Source organism: Trachinotus anak, unplaced genomic scaffold (assembly GCF_046630095.1).
Source record: "Trachinotus anak isolate AG129_WGS33_773 ecotype Australia unplaced genomic scaffold, CSIRO_AGI_Tana_v1 ptg000010l, whole genome shotgun sequence".
NCBI lineage: Eukaryota > Metazoa > Chordata > Actinopteri > Carangiformes > Carangidae > Trachinotus > Trachinotus anak.
The window spans coordinates 4,176,736-4,203,550 of record NW_027273861.1 but is presented as its reverse complement, the minus strand read 5'-3'; the positions used below and the strand labels follow the sequence as shown (position 1 = coordinate 4,203,550).

Below are 26,815 nucleotides of genomic sequence, written 5' to 3'. Positions count from 1 at the left end.
GGAGGGCTCAACACAGAGAAATTTGAGAAAACAGATGCAAACAGACAAAACGCCAACAAATTCAGAAAACATCTTCATCAATTTCATAACACATGTGCTGCAAATACTCTTGACACAACGAAAGTGTTTCGCGAGGGATCAAAAAAATGATAAACCTGCTGGTACGGACATTGTTGTTTTGACTTATGAGGTTAAAGTATTGAACAACAAGCACACATGGGTGTATTATCATTAATCCATGCAAGTGTGTCACTTTTTTGTGTCGCGTGAAAACACTTCTGTTGTGTTAGCAGTATTTGCAGCTCATGTGTTGTCAAACTGATGAAGATGTTTTCTGATGATGTTTGTGTTTAGCCTGTTTGCATTTACTTTCAGAATTGCAGTGCATTGAGCTCTCAGGGCCACCATACTCATGAGCTGGTAGTATAATTCAAACAAACTGAAATTGGCGTATTCTCATAGATACTGAGGTGAATTCGCTACAAACAAAAAGCCTCACATGGCACTTCTGTGTCACAGCATGCAAATTGTTTGCAGTGTCATTCCCAGTACAGTACACTGTCATCTGCAGCTGTTTAACAGTTCATTTAATAGGAAGATGGGATTATTCCATGTATCGGCCTGGCTCATTGAATTACAGTAAAAGAAAGGCAGCTGGTCGTTTATAGGAAGCGTGGATTGAAGACAGAAGTGGTAACCAAGTTAAGCATTAACAGAAATCAGTTGTTATATTAGCCTGAATCATAGCTGCTATGAACTGGCACTGGATTTTTTTTAACACAGTTGTACTTTGTACAAAAAAAGTTAAAATATTTACTGTATGAAAAACATGTAGCCTTGGAAATTTAATTTATTGCTACCAAGTTATCTCAAGTTAATTCTTGAATGTGAAGATGGAAAAAAAAATGTAATGAAGTGGTCACTCATTTTGGGAGATGATCAAACTGGCTACCACCTCCTCAAACAGAAGCATTACTGGTTAAAACCATCATCTACCTCCTGGGTTATCAGCTCTAACTCTGCTGCACCAAGACCTGGTGTTGTCTTCGGTTTTCGAGGGATTTCACCACCAGGATTTATTTCCAGCGTCATCTCACACCACAGTTCATAAAGTCCACCATCTGGCATGGGAGGACGGACTTCTAGTCATAGTGCAGACAGTGGCATTCACACCCAGCCTTTGAGAACGTGCCAAATTTTGTAAGTACGGTGTGGCCTCCAGACGCACGCATCTTACTTTTCATTTGCTGTGTTTGCAGATATCCCACCAACAAGTGGGTAAAGCTGGGAACTTTCCACGCCCGTGATGAGCGCATAGTCCAGAGTTTCCCACTGGATGAACAGCTTTATGCTAAATACGTGAAGGTACTGCCTTTTTCTTCCTACTGTCTGAACAGTACATTTATGCCTCAAGGAGAAGAACGATAAACACTGAATTTATTCACTCTCAGTATTATATCACGGTTGAGTAGATAACTATACATAATCAGGAGACCTTCTTATGACTTCATGGTGAATTAGCCATGCTGTCACTGCTGCTTGTAACCCCCTCCCTGGACTGGATGAGGAAATGACTGTCAGAGTGTTTCCTCCAGACACAATTGCTCCTGTAAGAACTAAAGGGCAGATACACATTACAGATGAGACTGACTGCATCTTACAGTGAAGGTGTCACGAACGACTGGGCCAGGTTGGACTGAGTCTGTTGTAATCTGGACCAGTTGTTATGACAGTAAGAGATAGATTCTTTTAAAGGTCCCATATTTTACATTTCTCCTGTGTTTTATCTGAAGTGTTAGAAGATAAGAAGATAAGAAGATATGTTTGTGTTTTTAAGAACCAAAAACCTTCTCAGTGTAGTTTTACATCTCCTCTCTCAGGCCTCTCTCTGGAGCTCTAGTAGCAACAGGTCAGATTAGCCAATCAGAAGAGAGGCTCTGAGCCTCTCTTCTGATTGGCTGACTGTTTTCTAAGTGAGCCAATAAAAATATAGCAGATTTCAGGTAAACACTCACCAACACCAAATCCTATAAGGTTGGGTCCAGGTGGGCGGGGCTTGGGACATGGCTGAGAGCAGTGACTGCTTTGTTGTGACATCACAAAGTTCCAGAAGTCCTGACGGCTGGTTTTAAGGCTCAGTTTCTGAATACAGGCTGTGTGCATTTCTCTGTGGACTGAGACTTTGATACTTTCACAGTATTAATATAGAACCTAGACCTGCTTTATAATCAAAACACACATGGACATTTACCTTTATTTAATATGGGACCTTTAAACATTAGACTTTTAAACATAGTTAACTCTAAATGCAGCACCATTAGTGTTACAAGCAGGAAAACTGTGTGTTGTATCATGAGTTAGGGTGTATTATTTTATAATCCAGTTCAAGCCAGTTTCAGCTAATACTCATCTCTCTTGATAAAGTTACCTGACCACTAACTCTGCAGAGTTTACAGTCATTACTCTCTGCATCTCTCCATCCACAATTTCACCCAAATTAGCCTCCTTTCAGTTTCTGTTGCAGCAGAAATAACCAAAGCAAGTTGTTGGCTGATGGACATTGCTCTTTTTATTCACTCACACACACAGGTAGCCTCCCTATAGTCGCACTTTGCTGACTGTGTTGTTCACTGTATTTTTTTTTCAGTCATTAAAGTGAGTGCTCCATTCTGACTGACTAAAGACTAAAACATTGTTTCGATTTCTAAAAACAAATGAATGTATTCCCGAGTTTTCACACACAACAGAAATGTTAATGTCCAAATTTGACTGCATCCATTTGAATAAGTGTTGATGTGATGAATTTTCTGAGCTGTGTCTCCCCTTCACACTTGTACTTGTTCTAAAGTTGATCTGTCCTCAGATGATTGTTCTTTTCATGTGGTGGCTGTGGGAGTCATGTGTGGGTGCTCGCTGTGATTCATGTCTTTGATTATGAAATAACTGTTCTTATTACATAAACTGATATTGTGTGAAAGTTTGAGGATCATCTGCATCAGTCACTGCTCTGATCTAACCAGTTTAAAACTTGTCTGATGTCTTACGTCCATCCTCAGCTGCTCTGTCTGTCCGTCCATCCCTCTGTCTTGTGTTTGCTCCTTTCTGTCTGCCTGTCAGAAACATCTCTTTAGTATCCTGCCTGTTACAGAACAGTGATCTACAACATATCAGCAGTGTGTTTGTCGAATGAGAGCCAAACTGTGACCAGATCCTTGACTTGCTTGTAGCTTGAATCAGTCTTTACTGATTTCTCTTTCTTGTTTTATTTCTCTCTCCTTCTGTCCTTCTCCTGTCTCGCATCAGATGTTCATCAAGTACATAAAGGTTAGCACTCTTCTCTCTCTGTCAGAGGTTATGATGTGCTTTGAAACACACTCGTGCTTATGGTCATATACTGTAATAGGTGATCTTTGGCAGAGCATCTTTAATGCATGTGAAAGATATTAAACAAGCAGAGCATGCACATAAACTATTTTGTCAACGATGGGTAATTTTTATATTGATTTTCACATGGTGATGGGTTTTGGGTGTATGGAGTGGGATTGGCTGTGCTGTGCTGTGAAGTGAAGGATGATGTTTTCAATCTAAGACTTTGTCCATCTTCCCTGCAGGTTGAGCTCCTCTCGCACTTTGGATCAGAGCACTTCTGTCCCCTAAGTCTCATCAGGTAAGACAGTACACCTGTCTGTTTGAGCTGCTGAATCTAAATTAGAATCAAATAATAAAAAAGTGAAGGATCACAGACACTTCCAACATTTTCTCTGTAAATATTCGGCTCATTGGGATTAGGTTTTGGGTGAAGAAAGACAGTGTTTCATCTGTCAGAAGAAGTAGTTCCACTATGGGAGACTACTGAAGTTACTGCCCATTAGATAAGGAATACACTGGATGTGTGGTGTGTGTGTTGCGGTTTCAGAACGTTTTGGTTTTCATTTTGGTGCCAATGTTCATGGGTTAGAGCGGACACACCGCCTGTGTGACAGATGCGTCTCACGCCTAATGGCTGCGTCGTGTGATCTAGAGATTCAGTGTCTCACCTGTTTCTCACGTTTGACCTGCAGCACGAAAACATCTGTTGATATCAAATTCACACCAGCAATATTACACATAACCCACACCTTCCACTGTAGTTTCAGGCTGAATCTGAATATGACACAGTCATGAAAAAATATACATATATTTTTAACCATTTTAGCAGCTGCATGTGGAGACAGTGACATTTTCTGTCAAAAATAAATCAGAAATTAATTTATAATGAAGAAAAATCCAACATTGGAGGAGCCTGCAAACTCTATGTAGACAGTAGCAGTAACACAGGAGACACTCAGTGTGAAAACAGTGTGTGTTCCCAGCGTTATTCTTAAAGATATAAAAACACTGCAGGAGAACAGGAAGTTGGATACATTTGTTCTTCAAACCACACACACTGCTTTATTTAGCCAGGAGCAGTTTTCAGCCTGGTGAAAAATGTGCTGTACACAGGGTCTTATTATCCTGAGTAATGACCTCAGTGTCTCACTTCACACTGTATTGAACTGTAATGGCAGGAACTATGCTGCATTTTGAGAAGTGCGTAATTTTTCCTTCACTCTCTCATTCTTGCTTCTCTCAGCTGGTGTTTATCAAATCCAGAGAGGGGTTACTGTGTTTTATCTTTTCACATATAGATTTGCTCCAAAGTTCAAATGTCTCTAATGTAGACTGGGACCCAGAGTCCAGGGAGCACCAGCAGCCAGATTAACTGGTTTAAGTAGAAAGGCTTTGTTACCCGTGCAGCATGGGGCTTATTGTGCTGAGTTTGAGGCACAGACTAATTGTTCTTCTTTCACACACACACGCACATGTACTTGCATGCCTGCCCCACATCGTCAGGGTCTTGTTGTGCTGTTGGGGGTTGTACAGGCTGTAAAACCCTGCTTCACATTTTTACCAGAAGGTCAAAGGAGGTTTTCTCCAGAACCTCCGAGGGAGGAATCTGTGAAACTTTAACCTGCCTCTATAGGGGCCGGAGCCTCTTTACATCACACTGTGGTAGAGAACACACTAATGATTATATCAACTCTTTACCTAGTCAGACACTTAAGTCCACACAGTGCTTAAATAGTTAAGCTGACTTTTCATGTTAAAAAATGTTTTCCTCTTAAAATCTGATCTGAGCATGTTTCAAACATCCTCATACTGTTTGATAGCAACCCTGAAGTTTTCCTGTAGATAGGTGTGTTTGTGTAACACTGTGTGTGTGTGTGTGTGTGTGTGTGTGTGTGTGTGTGTGTGTGTGTGTGTGTGTGTGTGTGTTGTGTAGGGTGTTTGGTACCAGCATGGTGGAGGAGTATGAGGAGATAGCAGACTCCCAGTACCCATCAGAGAGACTGGAGTACTTGGATGAAGACTATGGTGAGTTGGTGACAGGTTGTCTAATACTGGTAGAAAATCTACTAATCCAGTCACTCAACTAACAAAAGAAGCTAGGTGAACGGGAATGTAAATATAATAGTGTATATAAGCTGCCTCACCTGGCAGAACAACATGAGGAGAGCTGCCCTCCAAATATGTTGGACTGTACTATTAATGTCAGCTGGACTTTTACTGCTCAGTTTTTGTCATCAACCATGGTAACACTGTGATTATTTTATTGTGAAATCCTAAGAAAGAATAACATGCATTTACTGAGGAAGCTGATTTGTTTTGTAGTATGAATTTGAGGTGGATGTATATATTTTATCTTTGTCTTGTCTTTGTCTTCAGACTATCCCCCTGGTTACCAGCCATCAGAGGACAAGGCCTCTAAAAACTTGCTTGGCTCAGCAACCAGTATGTGTACACACACACACACACACACACACACACACACACACACACACACACACACACACGAACACACTACTTTGTGACTTTAAAGAGGCAGATGTGGAAACTTTTACTTTGACAAGTGAAAACATCTTCATCCTGTTGCAGCTTGTGGTGACAGTGAACATTTTAGAAACTTAAAACCCTGACAATGTTCACTAAAGCTGTGGTAGATCTGATGCAGTTTGTGAACAAAGAGTCATTAACCTCGTGAAGGTGAAGGATGTAAAGTTTGTCACGTCAGTCGTTGGTGCAGAAAGCCCAGGAGACGCCGCTGCCTTTTCCAAGCTCAGATATAGATTCATTCCTAGAGAGGCAGTGTTGAATGTCTCCTCAGTATCATAACCCACTTGGCCCTGCACATTCACATAGACAGCGCACACACACATGCGCAAACACACTGGTGCCCCTCTGTCTCCTGAATTAGTACCACACACACACACTGTGCACACAAGGGCTCAAACCATAAAATCATGAAAAACCACAGTGCAACACTTTTCTTTTTTTTCAGAGGGGAACTGAACACGAGAAAATGTGAAGTGGAGGAAAACTTGTTGGAAAAGAAAGTTGATGACAGAAAAGTAAAGTAGAGGAAACAATGTTGAAGCAGTTTAGAAATGTAGAGTCAGAGAAGAGAGGAAAGGAAGAAGAGAAAACAAATGTCAAACCCTGTGGCTGGCCTCAAGCAGCCTCAGGGTTTTTTAAAACCTCATGTCTTTGAAAATAACTGCTGTGTGTGTGTGTGTGTGTGTGTGTGTCTGTGTCTGTCTGTCTGTCTGTCTGTCTGTCTGTCTGTCTGTCTGCTGTTTTCCTTTAGATGCTATCCTAAACATGGTAAACAACATAGCTGCTAACGTTCTGGGAGGGAAGCCAGAGCTGGAGGGTGGAGCAGAAACAGGAGGTACTCTTCCTTGAAACACTAGTTACACTTATTCTTTATTTCAAATCCTGCTTCACCTTTATATCCTTCTCGTAAATGTCCACTTTGCTGCTTTTCCGCCTGGTTGTCTTGTCATTCTAACGTGGGAAGTCTGACACAAACATTACAGCTGTGTCTGTTTGATGCTGCATTTAACGTAATTCCTGACTCATTAGCTCAGTGCTGATTAAAAACCTTAATTTTACTTGGTTGTCATTTGCATTGGTGCTAATATAAGTTGTTTGGTTAAGAAGGCTGACTTTAGCATTTAGTTTAAACCAAATTTAACATATTTGTGTAAATGTAAGGTATATTTGCCCTGAGTTACCACAGTTAAAGATCATATCCATGTCATCTGTTACAGTCTTTTTTCATCTTTTTTCTTCTTTCTTCTTTGATGCTGAAATGTTTACATTACTGATAGAGTTGTTCTGATATTGATACTACTATCACAACTGCCTCAGATACAGCCTAAAATACTGAATTGGATATCAGTGAGTACACAGGTCTATGCACTGATCCAATGCCACATAATTTATTAATAACCTTTTAGTTCCACACCCTGATAAAACAGCCGTTTTCTCTGGAATAAATTCTTCTTCTCTGCTCTAAAACAGTAGGCTGCACAGGAAGTTGAACCGTGCAGCCACTGGCAACTGCTGTAGTTTATTTTGGGAGGGCGGGGGGGTTTGGGGCATTTTGCCTTTATTTATAGGGCAGTGGAGAGTGACAGGAAACAGGCAGAGAGAGAGAGAGTCGGGGAATCACATGCAGCAAAAAGTCCAGAGACTCACCTGCTCAAAGCACCCACATGGCATGTGCCCTAACCATTCAGCTATCAGGTCGCTCCGGCAACTGCTGATTTAGAGCAGTGAAGAAGAATTGATTTCTGGTAAATGGTTTAAATAAAGTTTCTCTTTGATTTAAACAGTGTAATGTTAGCTGTTAGCAAAATGTCAGCAATTTAACACGTTACACTGGAAAGTCCCACCAGTGCAAAGACAACATGTACAGTATGCAAGGCTTCGATTTCAAAGGGTTGCACCAGTATTATTTATTTATTGTTATGATTGACAGTTACAATAGAGAATAAAAGAGAGAGTCTGTGGCTCTCGTGTCTGTTCACAGAGTAATGACCACAATCATCACATCCATACGGATGTATACAGTTAGTAGTGAACAGCTGTTGTAGTACAGTGATACTAGGTCAGTACTCAGTGTCTGCTGATACACAAAGCGCAGGTATCAGGAAGGAAAAACTAGTATTTGAACATCTCTAATAACTGACCTGTAGTTTGGAGGAGAAAATGCCACATCCTGGGTTATTTAAATGATTTAACTGAAGTGGACTTCAGCTTGAAAACTACTAACCAGACTGTAGGTTTCAGTGACGCTTGAGTCACAGTAACAGGCCTAAGAATAGTTTCAGGAATGAAACTGAGCTCAGAAACTCAGCATTGTAACCTAACTGACTCTCTATGTATTAAAAAAAAATTAGGCCCTGACATGTATTTGCTTTTACTCTCAATGAGCAGCCACACCTTGTCACAGGGCAATATGAGGTCCAACTGGTTTACCCACGTGGAGCAATGAATCATTTCAATTTGAACGTCATGAAAAACTCACACTGAGACTGTTTAGCTTGAGTCATTCATCCAGTTTGATCCAATAAATCACAAACTCCTGAGGGTGTTAGATCCACTTAGTGACAGTTCTGGTTCCATTTCCATTGGGCTGTTTTCACGCACTTTTCACTTTTGATGGAAACATGCTTCACATCACATTTTTCTTTCATGTAAATCCCTCAAAAATTATTCCACACTTTCAATTCCAGGCTCTTCCTGTGCTCTGGTCGTACCCACACTGTTCAGCTGCCTCTCTCCTCCCCTCATCTCCAGCCACAGGCCTGCCCCTCTCCACACACATTGTTCAGATTATCTGCTCCTAAAACTGGGTCACTATATTTCCTTCCCTAAAGCGTGAGCATATGCATAGCCTGAATGTTCATGTGCATATGTGCGGCGAGAGCCAGATGTTTATTTGGCTCTTGGCAGGAGGTCTGCAGCAGCGTTTCAGCACAACTTTGGCTGTCTGTATTTTACTTCTCAGTAGAGAGCGCGTACGCCAAGCCTGCTCCTCACTCTGTTTACCACACAGAGTTACGACAAAATAACTCTGACGTTCAGCTTTTCCTCAGTGGCAGCAAATTAAAGCAAAAGATCTGCATGAACACAAGTTTTACCTACTTCTTCTGTTTGTTTACGCTCTTACGCAGTTTCTTTTTCCATGCTCTACCCGAATTAATTAAAACAATTAAAAAAAAAATTTTTTTTATTATGAACTGCCACAGAAGTTAAGACAACTTATTTAAATAGGAGTCCACAAATTCAACTTTCCAGTTATTGTCAAAGGAGAAACTCGACAGATCTTTGCCCCACTTGGGAGACAGAGAAGGAGAGAGCTCAGTTCTAACTGGACTAGACTGGTTCAATGTTTTCCTGACTTTCCCAAACATGGGCTTGGCAGTCACACTGTGCAGGGACGGGGGGTTTCTGCTCTACACTGTGTCTCATGCAGCCTCACAGGGTGGTGGAGAAGTGTGCCACTGCCAAGTTATGCAGGTCTTAAACAGCAGTGAAGTGTCATCACTTCTGAGTTTGTTAATTGTTTTTGTCCCAATGTCAGGTAACTTAACAGTGGAGGGGGATGAACAGAAGGGGAGCACAGAAGTTAAGACTAAACCTGCTGAAACGCCTCACGACTCTGCAGAGTAAGAACGAATGAACCACTGTGAACTGATTTGTGTCACACAAGGATGAGTAAGATCAGTTTATTGTTGTATGTGCCTATACATTTGTATCCATGTTTTTCCTTCAGACCGGAGTCTGCAAAACCAGAACACCCTGCACCCAAGGAGGACTCCAGTAACATCTCCAGTGACTCCTCCACACCTCCCTCCTCCTCCTCATCCAACTCCCTTGAGGACAGACAGATTGTCACTCTGGTAGAGGAGGAGGAGGACGAAGAGCCGAGACAGTCTACTGTCACTCTGATGGAGGAGGAGGGAGAGGAGGAGGAAGAGAAGAGAGAGGAGGAGACAAGGAGGGAGGCAGACAGGAACCAGTGGGAGAGCCAGACGTACTGTCCGTTCTCCTCCTTCTCCTCCCTGTCTCTGTCCTGCATGGCCACCCTGCCGGAGTTGCTCCACCGCTGGTGCTCCGCCCGGCTGGCCAAGGAGAGACTCCGCAGCCTGAGGCGGAGGCAGATGAGCACTCAAACACAGACGCACCCTGATGTAAACACCCCTATCCTCACACGCACACCCCCACAGATCCCCATCCCTGTACCCACACCCCCACAGGAAGCGCTGCCCCTCACAGAAAAAGCCTCAGAGCAGGAGGTGTCTGTTAAGGGCCAAAATGAGGGCGAGGTGCACATCACTCACACATATCTCAACACTCACACACCTGATGCACACACTCCAGAGCTCAACATCCTCCTAGAGCCCAGTAGAACCTCCACCATCCCCCCTCACAGTTTCTCAGACACCCACACTTCTCTGACGCGGCCAACACCCACCCATGAGGAGAGGCTGCTGCCCCCCGTCAAAGATGCAGCCCTCGACCCAGTCCCCACTCCACCCCTTCAAGTTGTCTCCATCCCAGAGACGCAGCAGGCCAGCAGTGCCACCCCCACCCTTACTTTTAGCTCTCCCCCACAGCCTGTCTCCTCTGAGACAGCCTCTCCTGGTGTTGTGGTTTCTCCTGTCAAGGAGCAGCCTGTTCAGCCGCTTCCCACTGCATCAAGGCCTGAAGACCTTATCCCCCCTCCCACTGAGCTGCCAGCAGCTGTCCCACTGACTGACACTCACACAGACACAGTAAAGTCAGGCACAGACAGTGGGGACTCACCAAGACGCAATGCCCAGGCTCCTCAGACTCATGGGGAGCAGGGGGACTCTCTCTCTCAGACCGGAGAGCCCCACCGGGTGGACGACACAGTGGACGAGGACCTTTTAAACACTAATGGGAATGGCAACGCCCACCGGACAGCTACAGACTTCTATGCAGAGCTGCAGAACGGCGGAGATTATAATAGCGGGGCAATGAATGGGAATGGCGTGTTATTGAACGGGGCAGCAGTGCACGGCTCCAGCCAGAAGGAGAGTGTGTTCATGAGGCTGAACAATAGGATCAAAGCTCTGGAGATGAACATGAGTCTGTCCAGCAGATACCTGGAGGAGCTCAGTCAGAGGTGAAACCACTGGATACAATTACTATGTTCCACTAATCTTCTCGTTTATTTGCAGCTGTGCAGACTGTGATTAACTCTGATTCAAGGGCAGACGTTGCGATATTTGTACATATCCAAAAACCTGTTGATATCCAAGTCTTTCAAACATTTGTAAATAGGTGCGTTTTTCCCTCCATCCAGAAATGAGGGCTTTTCTTTTGGGCATGCACCTCTACCCTGGCCTTGCAAACTGTTGTCTTAATTATGTGTGCACCACACAGAACTGACTGTAAACAGGCAAGAGGCTGTGTGTCACAGACTTTTGTTAAAAAACTAAAACTAGAGGCAAATTCTGAAAATACTGTTTACATGTCCAGAGAATGTTCCTTAAACCGGAGTAATATCAGCACATCCCACATGTCTTAATCAGAAATCCAGAATTCGGGATATCCAAACAGAATAAGCTGTCTACATGACCCATATCAAATTCAGAATATTATTATATTCTGAATTACATTGGAATATTAATGCATGTAAACATACTGAATAAGAATTATGCAGTAATAATGACTGTCCCTTTTTTTAACAAAGCTACAATTTTCTTAGTAAAAGCTTAGTCATATGAGCATGTATTCAAAATGTTCAGACTGTAGAAAAGTTTCTTACAGGTTTTTGTATTTGTGTTGTTCAGATACCGTAAACAGATGGAAGAGATGCAGAGAGCATTCAATAAGACCATCATCAAACTACAGAACACCTCCCGCATTGCAGAAGAGCAGGTCAGTTTGTTCTCACTCAGTCAGAGCAGAGAGAGTTGACCCATGGTCAGTAGATACCAGTGAGTGTGCGACAGGACTGACAGTCGTCATTTGCCTCCTCTGTGTGTATTTCCAGGACCAGAAGCAGACAGATTCCATCCAGGTCCTGCAGAGCCAGCTGGAGAATGTCACCAAACTGATGTTGAATCTGACCGCCGCAGTCGGCCAGCTGCAGAGAGAGGTCACTTACACACATCACACACAAGTCACACTGTTGTTTTTCACTACTGCTCACACAGTGATCACAGGTTCACCTGCCATTTTCACCCAGTTTAGAAATAATGTCTGTTTGTCGTGGTAGGTTTGATAGGTTACATGCAACAAAGCAAATAATTTGTGCTCAGTGCTCAATTTAGCAATTTTATTTTTCTAGTCTGCAGTGAATGTATCAACACCAGTGGTTGTTTGGAGCACGACAGTCTTCATCGAACAGGATTCCTTTTTCTCCGCTGACTTTCTATTTAAGTTTAACCCACGCCAAACCAGAGTCAGAGAGTTGTTGCATGATGAACCCAACAGCAAGGTGTTTGAAACCACACTGAGACTGAACAACATGTATGGAAACAGGGGCTGCACAGAACAGCTGTTCAGTTGAACAGAGAAAAAACATGGACAAATGGTACTAATTATGGGAATAATGTGGTTCATATTTTAATATGTGATGCTCCTCCAGGAAACTGTTGACAGAACAGTGTGTTCAGAGGTAGTTCATCAGCAGTGGTAGAGTTTGGTGATACTACAGAGAGTAGATACACAGAGAGACATCACTGGGCCGTGTGCACGCAGAGGGTGCATGGTGCATTCACACAAGTTAACGTTTTGGTTCATTTGATTTGAAGGTAACAAATACATGTGGACCAAGCAAACATGACTTTTGGTAACCCCAAATATTTCTGCTGGTGATTCCCAGAATTAGCTTTATTTTTTAGTGGCCGACTTCAAAGGAAAACAGCACCAGGAGCAAACAGTTAGAACTTGTTTGAATGAGGAAGCCAACATTTGGAAAAGGAATTTCAATTAAATTTACACCCAAAACCCTGAAGTGGACCATGTTGTTTAAAAAGAGAGGAGAATCGAGTTTCTATTCTAAAGTGTCTCTACCACAAACACTTGGGTTAGTTGGTTTTTTAGAGCTTTTGCAGACTCTCTTTAAAGCAAATTAGAAGGAGTCCAGTCGTTTGTTCATGTGTATCAAACAGGTGCTGGAAATCGACAGTGTTCATATGCAGCTTAGTGGTTGGATCTTTGCAGTGCGATCACACATGAGCACAAAGGGTCAAATCTATTCAAGTTTATTTAAAAAGCACATATAAAATAACCAGAGTTGACCAGAGTGCTGTACAATAAAATACAAAGAAATAACATGAGATGGTGACAGCCAGAAGGAAACAAAAGCAAGGAGATGACGTTAGAGATGACTTCACTCTTCCCTAAGGCAGAGACACAGGGAACAGTGTGAAATAAAAACACAGAGAATAAAAGTGGAAAATGAAAAAAAAACAGAGAAAACATGTGGGTTTTGAGTTTATCCTTAAAAATGTCCACAAAGGGGGAACATCTAATTTGAAAAAAAAGTAAACTGTTCCAGAGCTCTGGGGCGGCTGCAGCGAATACCCAATCAGCCTCGAACAGCCAGGAGCAGCACAACCTGCTATTAAAATAAAGTGCATATCAATTTTCTCATCCTGATGAGGGGAACGCCTTTAATGCTGCATGCATGCTCACACAGTTGTGATTGTCTCAGCTTTTTATTTTGGCTGCTGACGCTTGTCTCTGCAGGTATCTGACCGTCAGAGCTACCTGGTGGTCTCTCTGGTCCTATGTCTGTCTCTGGGCCTCCTGCTGTGTCTGCAGTGCTGCCGCAGCTCCCCTCCCACCCCCAACACCACTGCTGCTGCCCTCCCCAAGAGCAACCACTACCCCAGCCCTAAAAGGTTTGTCACACACACACATGTTTTTATCTCTGTACGCTTGACTTGTGATTCATGAATCAACCAATCACCACTGATCCGCCCAGTTTTACAGTTCTGGAGGATCACTTCCAGACTTAAGGTGCTGAGTACTGTCACTCCCGTCCTGCCACTAGCTGCAGGAAGCTGGAGTGACAACACAAATACTTTACAAACATCCATATCATTTTTCCCCTTTCAGATGCTTCTCCTCTTACGACGACATGAGCCTAAAGCGGAGGGTTACGTGTCCGCTGGTTCGTTCCAAGTCATTCCACCTGTCCTCTACAGAAGGTAAGAACCCACCCCTCCCCCCTGAAAACACACATGTACACACAGTACGCAGGTCGCTCCTCCAATCCTCTGCAATGCCGTCTATTGTGTTTCTTCCTCTGCCATTGCCATTAAAAACATGAGCAGCTTTGAGACTTGATCCCGCAGTCGCAGCTCTCCACTGTAGACCCTCTCAAGCCCAGCTGTGTCACACTGCTGCAGCTCTGACCGCGTAGCCGTCCACATCCACGCACTGCCCACTCTTTCCTCATTCCAGCTCGCCTTCTATCTTTACCTCCACCGTTTTCCTCTCACACATGCCGCCATGCTTAGTGGCTGATATCCCTGGTGCTGCCGGTGCCTCAAGCAACACAATCCTGCAGGGAGGGGCTGGTGCAAGCAATAAAAGAACAAAGTCTTTGACTCATGAAACTTAAAACTCCCTCTGCTGTTCATTATCCCTCAACTGTGTGTGTGTGTGTGTGTGTGTGTGTGTGTGTGTGTGTGTGTGTGTGTGTGTGTGTGTGTGTGTGTGTGAGAGAGAGAGTGTGAATGTGTGTGAGAGAGTTTGCCCTTGAGGCTGAGAGGCTGTCATTGCCAGCTTGTGCCCACATGCAGGCTTAAGGAGCGTAATAATAGAGCACGATGCTTTGCTGGCTCATGGTAGACATTTGCAAGTAGTAATTAATAATAAAGTAACACAATGCTTTTTCTGTGATTTTAGCTTCACTCTAGTTTTGTTTTTTTTAGTCCCATTATTTGTGGTATCTTCTGTGCAGACATTAGACGCATCTTTTATTTACATAAAACTACTTGCAAGGTCACTTCATGCTTGTTACATGTATGTATTCCTGTTTGCCATTCCATCATTAACCTGGCCCCTCTCTCCCCTCCCCAGTAGGTCCAGATGACTTGTACATTGTAGAACCTCTAAGGTTTTCTCCAGAGAAAAAGGTACAGTGTCTGTTCCGACTGCTGCTGTTGGCTGTGACGGCCACCTTTACTTTAAGTGCTGTGTTGTTTTCTAGTGTCAGTCAGTCTGTGCACAGTAAGTGCGTTGAGGAGCTGAGGGGGTGTTGAGTCCACTCCGCATACCTGATATGTCTGTTAACCACTTGTTTGCTGACACTGTGGGATCTTTTTTTTTTAAATAAGTGTATAGTGATCTCACTGCACAGCACTGAGCTCAGCTGTAGATACTTTGTTTAGATGAGTAGTTTTATTTGTTTGTGTTAAATCCTAATGTCCATCATTCCCTGTCAAACTTTCCACCCTGCTCTGACCTGTTTGTGTGGCCTCAGTGTCAGGCACAGAAGTGGTTAACGTGGCTTCACATTATTAGATGTATCTTGTCTTTCTTTAAATGTTTTCCTAATTATTTTCTTCTTCTCTGTTGTGTTTTTTTTTCTGTAGAAAAAACGCTGCAAGACAAAGTCATTGGACAAGGTTGAGACTGTGAAGGCGTCCGATCCCTCTGCTTCGCTCACAAACGGGGGTCCCAAGTGTAACGGCTTCCACCCATGCCTCCCTGCCCCACCCCCTGCGCTACCCCCTCCTCCTCCCCTTCCTCTCCCTCCTCCCCCACCGCCGCCCCACCCTCCCTCCACAGCGGAGGAGCCGTCGTCATCATTGCCCACTTGCACCTCTAAGGAGTTGCCCTCGGAGACCAGCAGCTGCAGCTCATCCACCCACTCCGAGGAGTCCTACACGAGCCGCCTCCCCCCTCCTTCTCCCACCTTCCCTCCTGCCGGCCTGTGCAACGGCCACAGCCTGAGCTTCCCCCTCCAGCAGCCCCCCGCCAAGTCCCGTCAGGAGAAACGCTCCATGAAGCGGCGGAAGTCGCGTCAGACGGAACTGCAGTTCCCGCACATGCCGGGGGGGGGCGTTGGTTCTCTGCCCAGCCTGCAGCACCTTATGAAGGGAAACAAGGAGATTAGTGTTGGGACCATCAGGGTGACAGCCGTCACCGGACATGTCTGAAATACTCACACTTCACTTTTACACAACTTTCTAATCACACACACACACACACACACACATACACACACACACAGAGTATATGGTAGCAGACTTGTGAGGAGGTGAGGTCTTACTGCATCCCAAAGAACCACATTTCCCATGAGCACCCAGGCGCACCGTGGAACTGAAGTGGCTATGGCAGCAGTAGCTCGACATCATCCAGTCCTAATCCACTCCTGTCAAAGACCTGTTTACGGTTACGTGCCTTTATATCTGTTCTAGACCTTTTAATGCTAAAAACCTTTGTCGGTGTGGACACAGAGAGAGACACTGTGGTGGTATCAATATACAAGTCCAATCCATTCAAGTGTGTTCAAGATGTTTTTTTTTTTCTAATGGAGAAGCACATTGTCCCCGACTCTGAGCACAGCAAGGAGAGGTGCTGGCCTCGACTCTACGGCCCCTCACCCACAGGGAGCATCAAGAAGTATTAGGGTGATGTTTTGGGATGAACGGTGTCATTATGAGAGAACTGTGGAGCATGACAAACTACTTCTCTTATCCTCATTTCCTTCTTTCTGCCATTGCCATCGCTTCTACCATTCTATCTTAGTATTGCATCCTAACACGACTGCAGGTGTTTGTAATGGGACCATTGGTAAATATTCATGTACACCAGACTCTCTCTGTCTCTGTCAGTCTGCTCCAAACCAACCGCCAGAGCCGAATGAAGAAAACTACTTTGCGTGGCGTGGAACTGTCTGTACGTGGTTTTCCTTTCACTAAACCTCATGTCACAAATACACCAGCAGCAGTCTGTAGATCCTGCAGCTTCACCGCTCGCTTAGTTTGGGCTGGGCCCGAAACGTTTGCTCACACACCGAATGAAGAGAGATTGTGCTGTTACAGTGGATTTTCTGTGAGGATGGTAAATATTACAGAGGGTTCAGACAGGCCAGAGTCAGGTTGAATTTTATTCTTTGTCTTTTATATTTTATTATTTGTTTCATCCATAACTGAGCCATGCTCCTCTCTTATTGCTCCTGGTGTGTTTTTTGTTTTGTTTTGTTGAGGGCACAGTGTACTATAGGAGGGCACTGCGTAGCATAGCTGAATGTTTACGCTTTCATGTCACACACACACACACACACGCACACGCACACACACACACACACACACACCCTACTGGGACCCTGCAGTTGAGTCTGACAGACCAGTCTTATTTATCTATTTATTTATTTAAATGATGACAGATTTTTCTAACAAAGGCGCTGGCTGCCAGTCTCCCAGTCCTGCAGTGTCACAGTAGTTCATCCATGTGGGTAGATTTACAGACACGTTACAGCGACACACACTCACCAGAAGTGACACACGGAGGCAGTGGATGGCTTTTTTTTTTTTTTTTTTTACATTTCATCATGAGCTCTGACGTTATAACTTTATAATGAATTCAGTTTGCCTCAGCCTTTATCACAGCAGTCACATGTCCTCTGCTTCCAGCAAGACTCTGACATGAAAAGTGATTATTGATTGATAGGACCACACGTTTATCAGGATCGTCACACTGCTGCTCGTGTATTTGTTCAGAGCTGCTGGGTGGTTGGAGGTAGTGGGAGGGGCTAAGCTGAGTGTTTGTTACTGTGTGTGCTTGTTTCAGCATCTTCAGTGGATGAACTAACTGATTTTTATGATTTCATGACTAAACCAATGATAACTTTTCAGATTATTATTTAAAAACAGTGTTGGGGGTTCCGATGTGAACAAGAGGTACTCGTTTTTGCTTTGTTTTTCAATTAGAACATTTAAAGTATGTTTTTCTGACTGGTTCTGTGCGGTTGGACTCATGTACGTTGTGACAGAGACAGAGCCTCATCTGACCAGCTCCTGCAGCGCTTCATTTCTCTTTCCATATCCTCATCCACCAGGGTCGCCTCTGAACCCAGTGCACGACTTCCTCTGTGACTGTGAAGGATTTTTTTTTAATATGCCTGCTTTTAATGAACTACTCTAACATGTTTCCATTAGGGGCTCGAAATCCGTTATCCATCTAAATGCCTGCTTTTCTGACGAGCTTATCTGTCTGTGCATCCTCACTCTCACTATGCACCCACTCAGTCCTTTATCCACACGTCACTGCTCCTTGACTTCATGTGTTTGCCCCACCCTGGATGATAAATGTGGTCTGTGAAGAGAACAATGTGAATTGTTGTTAAATAAAGGGAAGGCAGTGAAGATGGGTTATGAATCAGAACACTATTAATGTAAGTCTGTTTGTTCCACAAGCCGAGCGAATCATGAGTTTGTTTGTTTGTTTTTTTTTTTTTTAACCCTTTTTGAATGTGTATGATCTTATGTTTGTGTGTGTGTAAACCTGTACACATGTGAGAATTATTTTGCTGTTGATCTCATGTATGTGTGAGTGTCTGTGTTATGAGAACGACTACTTTTGATTCTACTTATCCCCATAACACAGAGAATAGTGAGAAAGCCCTTGGTGAGAGATTTTAGGAGCTCAGTGTGCACTTTGTATGACTCCTCATGCCTTTTTTGTTTTTCTTACCTTATATGTCAAGTGCTATCTTTTCTTTCTCTCTTTCTCTCTCTCTCTCTCTCTCCCTCTCTTTCTCTCTGTGAGTACTCTGAAGAGCTGCACAGTATTTTTGAGGAGGAGTGAGTTACTACAGTAACTGTAGTGCCATTAGAAACTGTGAATTTCTAAATAAAACCTTTTTTTGTCGTCTTTCACTTTGTCTTTGGCTTTTTTTGTGTGTGGGTTCAAATTCAGTGGATACTTTTGAGATGAACCCTAACTTAGACCAGCATAAAAAAAATGTTCACGTATTAACTGAAGAGGGAGACAGACAGCCACAAAGGTGATAGGTGAGATTATCAAGAAGCTGGCCTAATGATAGAGATGATAGAGAGGATTTCATTGATGAAAAGTCAGGGGCCCTTCTCTGAAAGGCATCATTCATTACTCTGCCGGCAGGTGTTCCAGCTGTGGTGTCAGAGATTCAACAACTGGATAAGGTCAAACATGATGTTCTTTATAGGTCATATAACACATATAAGAGGGGTGGTCAAGTTAGACAAAATTTCCACAAGAAAAGACACTGGGTTCACATAGTAATATTAGAAACATTAAAAAAAAAAATACACACACACACACACACACACATATATATATATATATATATAATATATATATATATTATATATATATATATATATATATTATATATATATATATACATACATATATATATTTCTATATAATAATACAATAATGATTTTATGTTTTGTGGCATTAGGATAATAACAGCTGTAATAACTAATAACTACATAACTCTTGAAAGATTCTGATAAAATGCTTAGTTTTAGTTCTATAAAATAAAAGTGGCTTGTTTTTCCATTTTCTTTATTGTGAACTTCAATATTTAAACAACAGTCACAAGCATTTTTATAAAAAATAATCTCAGCACTTCATAACAACTGAACAGCTTTAACACGTCCTTTTCTCTGTCTTGCTCTCTTCATCCCACTCTACTCACTGTGTGTGTGTGTGTGTGTGTGTGTATCTCACTCACTGACCCGAGTCACAATGATGGGCAGTGACCCCGTCGCAGAAAGCACTGCAGAAAGAAAAAGAAAGAAACCTTTTTGTTTTCTGGTCAGAAAGGTCATTTCAATCAGAGGCTCTGGCATGAGGGGCCACGGAGCCCTGACCCCTTGGAGCAGAGGGAGTAGATCATCAAACAGCAGCCACCAAATCCAACTGATGTTTTCAATGTCTGATTTAAGACACCTGGCTGAAATGAAATGATTGACCTGTTCACAGTTCTGAGGTGGAAAAGGGGCAGATGAGCAAAATAAATAAATAACAGTAAATAAATGAAATAATAACAACAATATATTAGTGTGGAGGGCAGCAGCTGTCTGCCTGCTCTCCTCGGAGCTACCGGGCTGAAGCGGAGCCGGACATGGAGGCAGACTGAATCCTGAGGCCTGAGGGAGGCAGTGGAGCAGCACCACAGATGTCAGCGGCTATAAAAGCTCCAGAGAGAGAGAGAGTCGTACTTCCGGCCACAAGGTGTCGCTGTGAGTGAACCTGAACACTGCTCCAGCCGGAGGTCTCTCTCCCTCCCTCCCTCTCTCTCCTCTGTTTACGTTGATCCAGCAACATGGAGGACGAGGTGGATGTTGACATCGAGGGAGACGAGACTGAGGGCAGTCTGAAGTAAGACCGCTCACCTGTTGTGGTGAATTCACGTACACACTGTCAGTGGGCCCTGGGTGTTGTAGTCCAGGCTGGCTAGCAGAGAGCTGGAGCTTGTTTTCAGGCTAGCGGCGGTGGTGAGCCTTCCTCGGCTCTCTCCGTGTGGTGTTCACGGCCAGCTGCGTTTCTGTGTGTTGCAGGGAGCTGGACGCAGCGGGTTTGGTCCACGAGCAGTTCGTACAGTCTGCGTGGGCGAGCAGCGCCGGGATACTGGTATGAGTTCATGAGGCTCGGTGTTTCCGGTGGCCCCGCTGTTTCTGTGTCACTGACTCTCTGTGTCTGTTGTGCAGCCGTGGGAGCTGGACAGCTCCATCAGCCCGGAGAACAGGGAGGTGATAGAGAGGATGCTGCTGGAGGAACAGTATCCTTTCATTGACCGTGAACACACCACAGACCTGGGGAGAGACCCAGGAGAGCTGGCCTTTAGATAATGGTTTTTAGGATATATCGCATTACACGATAGATATATTGATATTTTGAAATCTCTTCTTGATGAAAGCACGATCTAACCCTTTGATGCATAAAATCACACCAGTGCGACGATTATTGTCTCTGCAACACTTCTCCGCATGAACACATTCTTTACAGTAGATTCATCAGCATGTTCTATTGGACCAATTTTAATTTACATGCAAACAAGGGGAACTTACAGCCAGGTTATATTTGACCCTGAACAAAATCACCATTTCTGACCACTTATAAACTGGCTTTACTTATCTCACTCTCTACAGTTATTGCAATAGCAATACTAGTATTGGAAATCCCTCGATACTGCCTATTGGGTGTCGGCAACTACACCAGTCTACGCAGGAATCCAATACCATGTCATTTATTGATAAACTTCATAGTTTCACATGTGGAGAAGGCAGCAGTTTTCCCAGAAACACAGGACTTTGCTCTGTGCAGTCACAGGCAACGACTGTTAAGGTTCCTGCTGTTAGCAAAATGTTTGGCAACATGTTAAACTGGAAAGTTCCACCAGTAAAAAAGCAACGAGCACAGTGTGAAAGGCCTTAATTTGGAGGGATAGGACTGGTGTAGGAAGTGTTTTCCATTCCGAGATTCATTTTTTATGATTGACAGTATGACACTCATGTGTCTGTTCATTTTTACACAGGTTTAAACCTGAGCCATGCCAGACAGCAATGACAGCAAACATATCACATCCATACAGGGTCAGTAGTGTACAGCTGTTGCATTGGGATGGAGTCAGTATTCAGTAGTTTAAAACAACATGACAATTTGTAATGTTGTTATCATCAGTTTCATGTCCTGAGCTGTACTTGTAGATACTACCTGACAGGTAAGGAGATTCCTCAGCATATCTGGGAAAGTGACACTAACAACAAGCCCAAAGTGAAGAAGTAAGTCTGTTCTTCTTTTCATTTCTTTCACATCAGCAGAGTACACCCACTCTTCACGCTGTTCGCATTTATGTCATGTTCCTTTCTGTTGGGTGTTCAGTTCTCCAGCCAAGACCTCAGCCGCAGCCTCTGGATCCTCTTCTCGTTGGTCCAAACAGGAGAAAGACCTGTTTGAAGAAGGACTGGTGAGCTCTAGCTGCCGTTACTTACATAACATTATATTCAGCAGGTCTCAGTGCTCCCTGGTCTTTCTGGCATGTGGAAGTGCTGATGTCTCTGTACAGTCTAATAACATGTTTAACCTCAAGTGTGTTATGTGTTATCAACTGGTATGTGTGTGTTTTTCTGCAGGCCCAGTTTGGTCGAAGGTGGACTAAGATTGCCAAGTTGGTGGACAGCCGAACTGTTCTTCAGGTTAAGAGCTACGCCAGACAGTATTTCAAACACAAGGTGAGGCCCCGCTTTGCATGATCCCCGAGCGCTGCTGCTACTTAGGTCGCACACAGGTCTACACACTGGTCTCAGTGTTACTACAAGTTTTTCTACACAGCCAGAGTCCACTCCTTGGGAAGGCTTTGGAAATTAAGCCCTAAAAATCCATTATCTCTTTCTCAGGCTAAATCAGAACCCAGATCTGCAGGACCTGTGCTGCCCCCCCCCCAGCCCACATCCAGTCATGCGTCCGCTCTGACCAACACTGTCCGCATAGAGAAGCTTTCTGACGATGAGGATGAGGATGTGGACATCACTGATGACCTGAGTGACGATGGAGATGCTGGTGATAAATCGCAGGCTGAGCTCTGTGAGGCAGAGCAGCAAACAGGCGCCGAGGTCCAGAGCGACAGTCCCACAGAGGAGCAGAGAGGGGGGGGTCCGGCCGAGGTGGAGAGCACGCAGGAGACGAAGGACCGACACAGCCTCATCTCTCTGTCTCCACAAAGTCATCAACACTCATCTTCATTCCCTCGCTCAGAGGAGGCTGACGAGACAGTGTCGCCTCGCCCTCAGACAGGAACTCAGTCTGACTCAAAGCAAATGAATGATGAGCGTGAGGACCAGAGCTCCCAGTCTGAGAGCTCAGCACAGACTGGTCAACTGGAAGAAGCCTGTAGTGAAGGCACAGGTAATCCACACGCTTTTCTCCTGTGAATTTACTCTACATTGTGATTGCTGAAAAAAAGAAATCCTTATGCTTTGCCTCCCAGATTCTGCTGGTAAGAGTGAACAGGTTCTACATCAGGAATCAGAAGAAGACCCGGAGGAGGCGGAGGCGGAGGAGGAGGAGGAGGAGGATGAGGAGGAGCTCAAGGTACCTGAGCAGGAGATTACGATGGACAAGGAGACCATCACTGAGGATGAGAAACAAGCTATCCCAGAGTTCTTTGAGGGACGGCCATCCAAGACCCCTGAAAGATATTTGAAGATCAGAAACTACATCCTGGATCAATGGTGATGTCACACATCCCTGCGCACACACACACACACACACACACCACCCACCACCACATAGTCAACGTACAGCAGTAGTTTAAACTAGAGTGATCGGTCGACTGCTGATGTTGTGAGCACCAGAGCTGCATTAGCCTAAACAAGCTAACGTTAGCGTGTGTGAAGGTTGTGTGTGGAGCGTTGTTACAGTAGAAGCCAGCTGCTGCCATTCACAAACTGTACTGGAAACAGTTCAGGTGTGAACATGTTGACGACATGTTGTTAATGTAAAGTGAACAAGTGAAACTCTGAGCAGATCTGGTGTCTGTCTTTGAGCTGCTCAGATAAGTTTGAGGTGTTTTCTGTTTTTTCCCACAAGTCACCGTGGGCTTGTTGCTGCGCCTGTTGTTGTTTACTGTGCCTGTCGTGTTCTTCTCTTTGAGTTTGTTGTTGGACTAGAAGGTTTGTAGTATTATTTTACTGGCCATGTCAGCCTGGAAGAATCTCAGAGATCTACGGTGCCGTCACATTTTCATCGACTTGGCACCGAAGTATTTGTTCTCGTGACGTCCCTAAGAAAAGATGTTTGTTAAATTCTCTATCACACCACAGCTGTGCAGAAGAGCTGGTTTTATAATGTCTTTGCTCACCAGGCTGAAGATCAAGCCTAAGTACCTGAACAAGACGTCTGTTCGCCCTGGCCTGAAGAACTGTGGAGACGTCAACTGCATCGGGAGAATACACACCTACCTGGAGCTGATCGGAGCCATCAACTTCAACTGTGGTAACCTTCCTGAGCTTGTAGCAGCATTCACCTCTGTTCTGTGTTTTATTTTATCTTGCTTCCCCTTCTCACCTGGAGCTGTGTCTCCTCTCTCACAGAGCAGGCAGTGTATAATCGCCCAAAGGTGGTGGACCGCTCCAAGCACAAGGAGGGCAAAGACGTGCTTGAGGCCTATCAGCTCGCCCAGAGACTGCAGAGCATGGTAGGTGTTCATAAACTCTGACACCTCAACCTCAACCAGCTAAACTATGAGCTTACTGGACCCTGAGCTAACTGCTGATTGGTTGCAGCGGACCAGGAAGCGCCGTGTGAGGGACATATGGGGAAACTGGCATGATGCTAAAGACTTGGAGGGACAGACATATGAGGTTTGGACACACACCACACACACACACACACACACACACACACACACACACACACACACACACACACCAGTATTGATCACTGGGTGGTTCACGGATCTTGTTTTCATCAGCATCTCAGTGCTGAGGAACTTGCTCTGCGGAGAGAGGAGATGAAGAAGCAGCCTAAACCCTGCAAGATGTCCAGATACAGAGGGTGAGCGTGCACGTCCTGTCTTCCTCACAGACTTGCACTTACACATATAAAAGTACTTATGATTTGACTCCTTCTGCCAGGTCTTTTGATCCCTTCCAGCTGATTCCCTGCAGGTCTTTTGGAGAGGATGTACAGGTCAGTGAACGCCTTTTTTTAAAAATGACTTGTATTCATGTAATGAACAACTGTATCAGCAGCAAAGACGCAGCTGTACAGTAACAGTCTGAAGCCTGGTCAATGTTTGTATCACGCTCTTCTTCTCTGTTCTGTTCTCCCAGGAACCGTTCCAGGTTGTTGTGTGTGCGGAGACTCTCCTCATCATGGACATGGTATGATCCACACACAAACACACTTGCTGAGGGTGATCTCTTGGCCTGCTGTGTTCAGAGAGAGCTTTCTTAAAATTTGTTGCTTCATTTTGTACCTCTTCTTTCCCCCTACTTTGTTTTGTTTGTAGTGAGTTCAAACCTTTCTTGTGTTGTCTGTAGTTATACTGTATCATATTGTGTATTATCATTCAATATTTTGTATTGTCTCAGTCGTGAAGAGTTATGTTTCTACATGTTTAATTTTTGTTTTGCCTTCCTGTAAGGCAAGAGACAGGCTCTCTACAAAACCAACAATTCTCTTTCTTTTCTTTTATTTCATTGTAGAATAATTGTCTCTTTTAACTTGCTTCTAAATCCATCAAATGTGCTGTTATCCTCAGCATGCCCATGTGTCACGGGGGGAGGTCATTGGTCTGCTAGGCGGGACTTTTAATGAGGAAGAGAAAGCGTTGAAGGTAGGAGGAGGAGTTGAAAACTGCAGTGTGGAAGATGAGAGCACATCGTTGACTGTGTACTGTGAAGAAACTGTTCCCTGTGTTTGTGCGTAGATCTGTGCAGCCGAGCCATGTTACAGTGTGAGCACAGGTTTGCAGTGTGAGATGGACCCGGTGTCTCAGACGCAGGCCTGCGATGTGCTGTCGTCCCTGGGCTTCAGTGTGGTGGGCTGGTACCACTCACATCCCACCTTCCACCCCAACCCCTCAGTGCGGGACATAAACACTCAGGACCAGTTCCAGGTAAGATGGAAGGATGAGAGAGGCCACATACAAGTTAGTCTGTGTGTATCTGTGCATGTATCTGATTTCCTGTGTCCTGATTGATCCAGAGTTATTTCTCACGTGGTGGAGCCCCCTTCATCGGGATGATAGTGAGCCCGTATGACCCAGCCAATCCATCCCCCCACTCCCAAACCACCTGTTTGTTGGTGAAAGAGAGCCAGGAGGCCTCGGGCCCCCAGAGTATGTCTAACACACACACACACACACACACACACACACGTGCGATATGACTCAAAACTTCAAAACAGTTGAGATCAAGAACCTTTGAAATCAGGCCGACAATGTAGGTCAGTGATTTCTGTGCACAGTTTATCCTCCGGCTCAGCGTCTCTCTGCTCCTCCACAGAGCTGCCCTACAGGTTTGACTTCCTGTCATCACAAGACATCCCAGACTGGGAGCAGACGTTGAGGAGAGCTCAGTGGATCATCCACAAATACTCTCAAACACCCGGGTGAGTGAGGCAAAGGCTGTAGTGGCCTTTCTGACACACGTAGTTTAATGCTGACTTCATCTTTTTGTGATATGAAACATTTTTTGTAGAGTGTCTGAACTAGTATTTCTTATTCTGGTTGGTCAGGACTGTGCAGATGGACAGATTTTTCCGGAAAGACTCTCATCTCACCTGTTTGGAGAAGGTCAGTCTTGCCAGTCAGTTACCTCTGCTTTAACTCTTTTATTGCCTCTGCCTCATTTGACTTATTCTTCTCCCCTTCAGATGCTGTCTTCTCTCGCTAGGTACCTGGAGCCTCTCCCAGATGAGGAGGGAGACCCCTTCCTCACCCAGATCCAGGCCCTTTTTCAGTCAGACTTTATTTCCAAGCAGCAGCAGGAAGATGGAGACTCTTTAAATACCTTGTCCAGACCAGTGGACTCAGATGACTTTGCTTTTGATCAGCTGATCAACCAGGAGCGACCCCAGGAAGGGGGAGGAGACTCTGATCAGGATTCTGGTAGAGCTTCAGACATCAGTGTACAGCCCACCACAGACACAGCCTCAGAGACAAACAGCAACACGGTGCTACACCTGGGCTCAGTGTTATCGCCTGAACATGACTATTTACTGTGATGGACCAAACCTCTCTCACTTGTATTATTTAACTCTTGTATGTAGAACTTTTATGTTAATACTACGAGGTTTTGTATCAGTATTACAAACTTTCTTGTTTAGTTTTTTATATTAAAGGCCTTTTACCAAAAATCACATTATTGATCCAATAGGTAGGTGTGTGTGTGTGTGTGTGTGTGTGTGTGTGTGTGTGTGTGTGTGTGTGTGTGTGTGTGTGTGTGTGTGTGTT

General features: G+C 44.3%; 2 protein-coding genes across 6 annotated transcripts in view; both read left to right on the top strand.

Annotated features, from left to right (window-relative positions):
• Positions 1-18,743, top strand: part of suco (SUN domain containing ossification factor) — a 46,315-nt gene extending 27,572 nt beyond the window's left edge. For 3 of the 5 annotated variants that reach the window (XM_071486992.1, XM_071486989.1, XM_071486993.1), the window contains 14 exons: positions 1,260-1,365; positions 3,304-3,324; positions 3,612-3,667; positions 5,303-5,394; positions 5,746-5,811; positions 6,665-6,748; positions 9,452-9,536; positions 9,644-11,020; positions 11,691-11,778; positions 11,894-11,998; positions 13,597-13,751; positions 13,969-14,060; positions 14,938-14,993; positions 15,453-18,743. In XM_071486992.1, the coding sequence (XP_071343093.1) occupies positions 1,260-1,365; positions 3,304-3,324; positions 3,612-3,667; positions 5,303-5,394; positions 5,746-5,811; positions 6,665-6,748; positions 9,452-9,536; positions 9,644-11,020; positions 11,691-11,778; positions 11,894-11,998; positions 13,597-13,751; positions 13,969-14,060; positions 14,938-14,993; positions 15,453-16,019 (2,950 nt within the window). In that variant the 3' untranslated portion in view covers positions 16,020-18,743. The remainder of the gene's footprint in view (positions 1-1,259; positions 1,366-3,303; positions 3,325-3,611; positions 3,668-5,302; positions 5,395-5,745; positions 5,812-6,664; positions 6,749-9,451; positions 9,537-9,643; positions 11,021-11,690; positions 11,779-11,893; positions 11,999-13,596; positions 13,752-13,968; positions 14,061-14,937; positions 14,994-15,452) is intronic. The other 2 variants (XM_071486990.1, XM_071486991.1) reach the window with 2 other exon arrangements.
• A 1,340-nt stretch (positions 18,744-20,083) lies between these two features.
• On the top strand, positions 20,084-26,721 carry mysm1 (Myb-like, SWIRM and MPN domains 1). The gene is made up of 20 exons (XM_071486994.1): positions 20,084-20,235; positions 20,415-20,487; positions 20,565-20,635; positions 21,564-21,638; positions 21,739-21,823; positions 21,990-22,088; positions 22,254-22,761; positions 22,844-23,087; positions 23,720-23,850; positions 23,949-24,052; positions 24,141-24,218; positions 24,329-24,411; positions 24,492-24,546; positions 24,690-24,740; positions 25,121-25,195; positions 25,289-25,477; positions 25,567-25,699; positions 25,866-25,971; positions 26,098-26,155; positions 26,236-26,721. The coding sequence occupies exons 1-20, from the start codon at positions 20,180-20,182 to the stop codon at positions 26,584-26,586; spliced, it is 2,625 nt and encodes an 874-aa protein (XP_071343095.1). The 5' UTR covers positions 20,084-20,179; the 3' UTR covers positions 26,587-26,721.
• Positions 26,722-26,815: the final 94 nt, after the last annotated feature.